Source organism: Bactrocera dorsalis, chromosome 4 (genome assembly GCF_023373825.1).
Source record: "Bactrocera dorsalis isolate Fly_Bdor chromosome 4, ASM2337382v1, whole genome shotgun sequence".
NCBI classification, from domain to species: Eukaryota; Metazoa; Arthropoda; class Insecta; order Diptera; family Tephritidae; genus Bactrocera; species Bactrocera dorsalis.
Genome location: NC_064306.1, coordinates 33909185 through 33917362, shown reverse-complemented (window position 1 = coordinate 33917362; position 8178 = coordinate 33909185). Strand labels below are relative to the sequence as shown.

Sequence of the window (8178 nt, the reverse complement as noted above, 5' to 3'; positions counted from 1 at the left end):
AGAGATTTAAACAGATGTTTCCTTCTAAGAAAGTAACTAACAACTGATAACACAAATATTTTCTTTAGCGCTTTGCTGCATTCGTGAATATATTCTATCTATGATATACTCGTACATAGGTGTTCGAATTGGATCACTTTTAATAACGGGTGATCCAAGTAAAGCCTAGTTTTGACAGATCATCCGTAACACGACGTCCAGCTGTTATGTTATTTTAGTTCGGCATTGTTTGGCATTTCATCATGGAAAGACTAACGCCTGAACAACGTTTACAAATCGTTCAACTTTATTACGAAAATTCACGTTCTGTAAAAAATGTGTTTCGCGTGCTTCGCTCAACAAATGGTCAACATAATCGGCCTGAGCATACTATTTGCAACTCCATCATCCATTTAGACACCCAGCATTAATTATTGGATAATACTCGACCGAACAGACCAAGTCCAGCAGGCAGTGAAGAAAAAATAGCAGCCATAGCCGAGAGTGTATACAAAGACCTTGAAAGTCGATTTTGCGCCGTTCGCAACAACTCGGACTGACATATGAAACGACTTCGAGCATTTTACGTCGAGATCTTAAATTGAAATCGTACAAAATATAGGTTGTACTGAACCCGCTCGACCTTCTCTCGCTTCGCTCTGTGGGCTCTTGAAAAGTTTCAAGAAGATCAGACGTTTTCGAGTCAAATTTTGTTCAGCGATGAGGTCAATTGGCTTTGTAAACAAGCAAAATTGGAACGAAGAGCAATTTCTGAAGAGATTCAAGAGATTTCATTCAGAAAAAGCAACAGTTTGTGGGCCGGTGGGATTATCGGTCCATATTTCTTCAAAAGTGATAGCTGTGAGAACGGAAATGTCAATGGCGACCGTGATTTTGGTGAGATTTGGTTTGAACAACATCACATCAATCAATCAATGGATTTAATGAAACAACACTTTAGTGAGCAGATAGTTTAACGTTTGGCTACCAAGATCCTTTGATATCACACCGTTAGACTTTTTCCTGTGGGGATATGTAAAGTCTAAAGTTAATGCGGACATCCCCGCTTCGATTCGAATCTAACGCACAGATAGCCGTAAGCTTTCAAGCCAGCGTTTTTGCTACAAATTGAACATATTCTAATGAGATTGTATACCAACTTTTTAATGTTGTAGGATTCTCTATGTTAGAAAAAAAATATCAAATCGGTCACTCGATTATACATTGTATAAGCTCTTTCGAGCTGCGGACAGTTCGATGATCTCGCCGAGCGCATGGAAAATTGTGTTGTAAACTGATACCTGCCAAACAAAATAAACTTCAGAGACTTGAATTTTGACTTAATGAGAATATAATCATTCGTAAACTATGTCGAAATCGGACATAAGTGAAATTAATATGATAATACTTATCCAGAGTGAGAATTTTTAGAATCCCTTTATTCAAACCAGGATTCAGTTTCTATAGTTTGTCAATATATTTTTAGGATTAAAGTAACAGTTGTTTGAAACTAAAGAAACGCATTGATCTGATCGTCAAAAAAAAACAGCTGTGTTTAATTTTTGTTTGGGATAGCGATCTCTTGTATTTCTGTTCCCTACTTAGGATTTTGTAAGTTGGACAAGAGTGATCTGTTTGTTCAAATTTTACCATGTTATACGACTGTAAAATGATCATGTTGTCAAAATGGACACACTCCTATTTGCCAGCTGGTCATAACAAGTGGAGGAGACTCTATTACAGTTACTTACAAAGACGTTTGGAATATATAGTTGAACACAGATAAAGCCAGTATTAGGTGTACTCTTTATAAGTTTATTAAAACCACCAGGCTCAAATTGGTATCTTATCTGCAGCAATTATTTTAGTATTCGTTTGTGTAGTAACATTTTATACTCGCACTTCCCAGAATTTTAGGTTAGTCACAACTGTCTCTTGCTTCACTGATCTATCTTTATCGGTTGGTACAAGAGACTTGAACAATTTATTAATTAATAAATCTTAATTATCTTGAAATATAATTATAAACCTATATTATCAGATTAATATAACAAAATACTAATTAATTGTTTTATAACTGTTTATGTGAAATAAATAAGGTGTATGACCCTTGTAGCATGAGTACCTCAATGTGTGAAAGGCTAAAGTGTGCAAAAGTAAACAATTTCATATTTTTGAGTAAATGCTTAAAAAAACTGGTGCTTGTGCGTTTATTTATAATCATTTTCATAAAATTCGCGATGCATTGGGCTTCTTAAGGTTACAAGTGCTTGGGGGTTATCACTTCCAATAGAATTAGAATGATTAGTAATTCAATTGTGTTGATTGATTGTGGCACTCTTCATCGATGAATTAGTCTGACTGCATTTGGTTTTATTAGTCAAGTTACACAAGCTTTCTAATTAATATAAATATTATTGCTATTACAATATAAATATTATTCCTTGCATACCGTTGTTTTTGCTTGAGGTAGCATTACTAAGCGACAGTTGTTTTATCTTTTTACAGACTTGAATTAATCAACTGGAGAAATTACGATTGGTATTTATGCAATCTCTAAAAGCTTTACACAACCTTTTAACAGTCAAAGGTCAAAAAAAATTAATCAATTTCGAAATAGCCCCGAAACAGACTGTATGCTGTTGTCGTAACATATCACAAGGAAAATCATATTCGAGCCTTCTGATATCAGTTAAGGGGATTAAAGGGTTATATTCACTTGTCAGTTAGAAAACGTGTTTTATGTGAATTTTTTAAGGGTCGTTAATAGACCCGGACTCTTTTTGAAAAAAAAAAATGTATTTTCTTGGTCATATAGCCGATCTTCAGAAGATTCTTCAAAAAAAAGGTAATTGGCGGTGATAAAATATTTCTGCCAAAAAATATCTGAACTCCAAAAACTAAAAAAAGTTATTCACTTATTTTTTTCTTCTCTTTATTTTCTTCTGCCCAAATAACATATCTAATTAGTTGAAATTTTCGAGCTGATCGGCCCAGCCGTTTTGAAGAAAATTTCCTCATCGACTCTACAAACAGTGTTTCGAGAAAAATGGGTTTTAAGTTTGAGATACACCCATACCTCCAAAACTATTTTGCGGATTGAAAGTTTTTTTGGGATATGTTCTCAAATATACATTGTGACAAAAAAGCACCCAGAAATTGTATTTAAAGTCCGTGGGTAAATGATGCCGAACTGTTAACTAGCTTTTTAATAGCTGCTGATTAAGTCAGTACACCTTAGTAGTGTGTGTGCGATTTTTACAATGGATAAAAATATCGAACAAAGAATTTGTCTCAAATCTTGTACTTCTAACCAAATTTTGCGTGCAGAATCTTCCCAAATGCTGAAAAGGGCTTACGATGATTCATTTTATCAAACACACAAGCCTACAAGAGGTACAAAGACTTAAAATGCGGTCAAGAGCTCGTTGAAGAATGCCTCGTTCTGGATGACCTTCGACCTCTTTAACTGAAGAAAACATTAAAAAATGAAGGATTTGGTGTTTGAAAATCGTCAGGTAAGAGGGCTCGACATCTCTTGCGAGTCCGTTCGAATGATTTTGGTAGATATTTTGAGTATAAAACGCGTGCTTGCTCGACTCGCCGCGAGTTTGATCGTGCGCAATGCCGATCCCACATTCATAGAGAGCATTATAACTGCCGATCAGACATGAGATTATGAGTTTGATATGCAAAAAACTCAACAATCATTGGGAAGGAACTCATTCTCAGTCGAGCGAAGAGATAAAACAAAATAAGCTGAAGGAGCTAAGACCATTGCTTATGAAAAGTGTTTCGAGGACTCAAATACCTAAATACATTTAGATTACATCCACTTATTAGATTACTGCAGAGTGATCGAAGGCAAATCCAGGTTAACTTCGGCAACATATGTTTATTAGAGCGGGTCGATTTTTTCTATAAAATCGCTTATGCAGGAAATGTTTTACGGATCATTTTGTAACACTTTGATTAAGAGACCATGAGTCTAACACCTGCTTCAAATCAGCAATTTTAAAGGCGATCTAATATACATAGAACCCACTGCTTGTATGCCTATCGTAACACAATGTTATATTAAGTATATATCTGTAATGTTATTCTAAGGAAATATACTTCTTTCAAATCGTATAATCGGAGTGATATTCTTGGAAATCCAAAAGTGGAGAACAGGAACTTCACTTGGTTTTACACTGTAAGCATTGCGCACTCTGTGTTAGGAAGTGGAGATATGTACATGGCGCTTGTCAATATACACTATCGTCTTATTGGTCTACATAAGTAAATCTATATTCACAATATTTCTCGGGATGGAATACAGGAGCTACAAAATTATACTTACAAAATCTCAATATTTTTGGTAAGTCGACGAAAACCTTACTCACAACTTTCAAGACAAGACATTATTATTAAAATACATATAACTAATCTTCACTGTATGAGATGGTGGTGAGAGTCGAGAAGTCTTCGCATAATTGAATCCTCGACGTTAGTTGTCCAACTTACTTCTGATATACATATAACAAACGCATGAATTCAGGATGATAGGATACTTTAAAGGTGGATAAGATTGATGGCAACACTCAAATGCATTTCGAAACAACTTTTGCATATTGCATAGACTACTATTTACAACAAAAGTAAGCAAACAAAAGTGAAGCTAATTCATTATAACATTATATTTAAAACTATAAATTCAATTAATTATAACTTAAAGATGATTGTATGTACAAAATAAGTAAAAATAATAAATACTTAAATTTAATTTATGAAATTGCTATCTAGCTCATTTCCATTATCCTCCTCCACACTCTCCTCACTGCTATAATCGTAAACCGCATCCTTCCAGTCACACAGCGAAGGATATTTCTCGCTTATCTTATAAATGCACTTGCTCGCCGCAAGACCACTTTGATAGACGGGTTCTCCTAGTATATTTGTATAGTCATAGTTGCATGTCATCAGCAATTTCATAAAGTTAATATCACTGGGATCGCGATAACGTATAGCGGCACAGCCCACGCGATGAGCACGATCAGCTACCAGCATGGTGAAATGACCGATTTTTTTGCTGAAAAATAAGTTATTAGAAATTAAATGCTATTTTAGAAATATGTTATAGCTAAAGTACGATAGATGTAAACAGTAAAAATATGTTTTTTGTGTTTTTGAATGAAAATAAAATGATTTTAACGAGACCTCTGAGGTAAAAATACGGCAACTGTGAAAATTAAGAGATAAGGTCAGACTTCTGCCGTTTCATATAAGTATGTCTTACTTATGGTATATTGTTTGAATATATCCTAATAAAATTATGAAGTATCTCACTTAGATTTTGAATGCGAATCGTTATATGTATGCAAGGCGCAATCTGTTTGAGTATCTAAGTCTAACGAATAATTAAAATAAATAAATGCTATAAGTTTTCGCAAAAACCCATAGTGTCTTAGCGCAAGTTAATCATCATCTATAGCAAATATTTGCATTGAATTTTGAAAGGGTTAGCAGATAGACAGACATCGCAAGATCCACTTCTGATATGTTCGCATGCAGCTCTGAGTGAGCAACAGCGCCAAACAAAAGAAGTTATATTCTTGTCGTAGAGTGCGAACCTTAACTGGAATTTTGGCACAGTTTCATGACTTTTTGTCCGATCGATTTCAAGTTTATAGTCTCAAAGTAACTACATATATCTCTGCTATTTTTGCTATAGTGGAGAAGCAATGAATTTAATGCTTTGATAAAACATTGTTTCCAGATGAGGAAAAATATTGACCTAAAATTTCAAGTTCAACCGAGTAATAATTTCGGAGATACAGCCTTGAGAACTTGTGCGCTCGAGGCTAGCTAGGCTAAGTGCGCCGTCTTCAAACGCGTTTTTCTCGAAACTGGGTTTTTAAAGTTGGTTGGCAAGATTTCTCGAGAACTACTCCACCTATCTTCATAAAAGAAGATTTTACGCAGGACTTAAAGATTTGGACGAATAATATTTTTCCCGATTACAACTAGTTGAAAAAAAGTCCCGAAATTTTCACTGAAATTTTTTTTTTAAATGTCTGCCAAAAATTAAATTTCAGTTTTTTTCCTCGTCCAAGTTATTAGTTAAGGTTTTAACTAAAACACCCATTTTTCACTTTAGATGATCCTTTGTAAGGAGTTAGCCTGCCAACGCGGGCGCATATTTTTTTCGAGGGGGCACCGGAAATGGGCGTTGCATTGGCCGAGCTTAAAATATTTTTTTTTTTTCAAAAGTTTCAATAATATGTTGTATAGTGTATGTTACGTTGAGGATGCCGGGGGGTTTTCGCGTTGCATCTTCCAATCGGCTGCGATATCTTGTCGGATCCGAGTGATCTTCCACGTAAGGTCAGGAGGAACAAATTAATGGCCTGAGTTCAAAGCTTGGCACACTCAAGACAGATTGTCGGTGTTTCTCGAAGTCACAGGTCTCCCAGCACGGCCTTCATCAGCGACCTTCTCCCGGTCCTCTAAAAAGGTCTGGTGCCACCGAAACACACCACTTCTTGCTAAAGCAACATCTGGTTAAGCCTGCTTGATCATATCAAACATTTCTGTCGCAGATTTATCGAGTTTCACACAGAATTTAATCGTGTGCCTCTGCTCTAACGAACGCTACATTTTCGGCTTGTACCATCACAGAAACACGTCGCGCGAAAATGACTCTCCAGGTGCTCGGAGATAATACCCGCTCCGAATTCAGTCGGTGCGCGCAAGCGGCGGAAGAAAATTCGGACAAAACCCTGTACGATAAAATTTACAAAAACGCAGCTCGAAACTTAACATGAGACTAATATTTGACTTTTAATTAGAAGCTTAAAGTATCTTTTCAAAAGTAACGCTATAAAGTTCTCTTTTTTTTAGTCCACTTTCCAAGTTCCTAACTCTAATCGGTAACTCAACGCACAATGATACTCACCCTTCCGGATGTGGTCTGTACTGATCAATGAAAGATTGATTGGCAAGTCGATACTCCCGAAACCAATCCAAAATAAACGATTTAAAACGCTTCGCATGCGATTTAAATTCACGGCCGATCCAAAAGTAACCAATATTCTGACCGCTAAACTGATAACGCGGCGTATTGCGACACTGATCGTGTGCAAATTGACAGCGTTTCACATGCAACGAGGCCATATATTCAAGTTCATCGTCCCACTTGAGCATTGGCATGTGCGCGGCGGCGCGATAGCCCTCCAGCTGGCCAGAGGCAATACGCTCACGGGCGAGATTATGCATATCCAAAATAAACTGGCGCCGCCGTTGGCTCATATACAACAAATGCGGTTCGGCGCCACAAGCGGGCGCAAAAGCGCCATCGTTATTGCAACCAATGTGCGGCACTTGCAACACATGGCTGCCATTGTAGAGCTCACAAAGTGTTGGCATGCAATAGACGTCGCTGGATATGTCGTCAGCTGTGGCTGTGGCGTTTATAGGCGCATTTGGCGTATTGTTGTTGGTTGTGTAAGTGCTGCTGGCGCTTGTGGTATTACTGTCAACGCTGGATTGGCTTGTGGCAGTGTTGGGATTTGTAGGTGATTCGGTTGTAAGGCCACTATGCAACTCTACAGTAGCAATTGTTGTCGCTGGTACGGGTATAGCTCTTGTTGTTGCAGCTGCTACCGCTGTGTCCGTCTTTGCTATCTTAACCAGCGATAGCTCCGCGATTAGTAGCGTTAAGCACACGCGCAACAAAAGTTTATGAAACATTTTCGTCAAAAAATGTTTTAAACTTTTCCTAAAAATATTTTCTTTACTATTCTAAATTTCGTACCGTTCTAAGCCGTAAATGAAACGCGACTGATGGAGATTCATTGATTTCATAGTATTTTTAGTAAGATTAAATCGCCAACAGCTGACGGATGGCAGCGGTGAGTGAGTGTGGTCAGCAGCATTTGAATAAAGCAAAGATGCTGTTAATACTATTAACCGTTTGCTGTTGTTGTTTCTGTTTCATTCGCAACGGTCTCATCATTGTTGTTCAACAGACGTTTGATTGCGGCTGCGATTGGCAGCGGGCGCGTATCATATAGCTCATTAAAGTTATTTTGTTTGCAATTATGGCGCTAAGTATATGTTTATATAACACAAACATACACACATACTAAGAAGTGAGAATTTTTTTCATGCTTATTACCACGTGTATATCGATATGATTGCTTTTAATGAAAAAACATA

At 36.9% G+C, this 8178-nt stretch overlaps 1 protein-coding gene across 1 annotated transcript; it reads right to left on the bottom strand.

The window, feature by feature from the left end:
• Positions 1 to 4244: 4244 nt before the first annotated feature.
• Positions 4245 to 7819, bottom strand: LOC105233036 (antigen 5 like allergen Cul n 1). The gene is made up of 2 exons (XM_011214977.3): positions 6917 to 7819; positions 4245 to 5050 (listed from the first exon to the last, which is right to left on the bottom strand). The coding sequence occupies exons 1-2, from the start codon at positions 7708 to 7710 to the stop codon at positions 4741 to 4743; spliced, it is 1104 nt and encodes a 367-aa protein (XP_011213279.2). The 5' UTR covers positions 7711 to 7819; the 3' UTR covers positions 4245 to 4740.
• Positions 7820 to 8178: the final 359 nt, after the last annotated feature.

Bases quoted from the DNA above. Each gene is read 5' to 3' on its own strand.
- LOC105233036 (XM_011214977.3), bottom strand. From the start codon at position 7,710: ATGTTTCATAAACTTTTGTTGCGCGTGTGCTTAACGCTACTAATCGCG. The intron at 5,051-6,916 runs GTGAGTATCATT...CTTATTTTTCAG, and splicing joins TACAGACCACATCCGGAAGG to CAAAAAAATCGGTCATTTCA.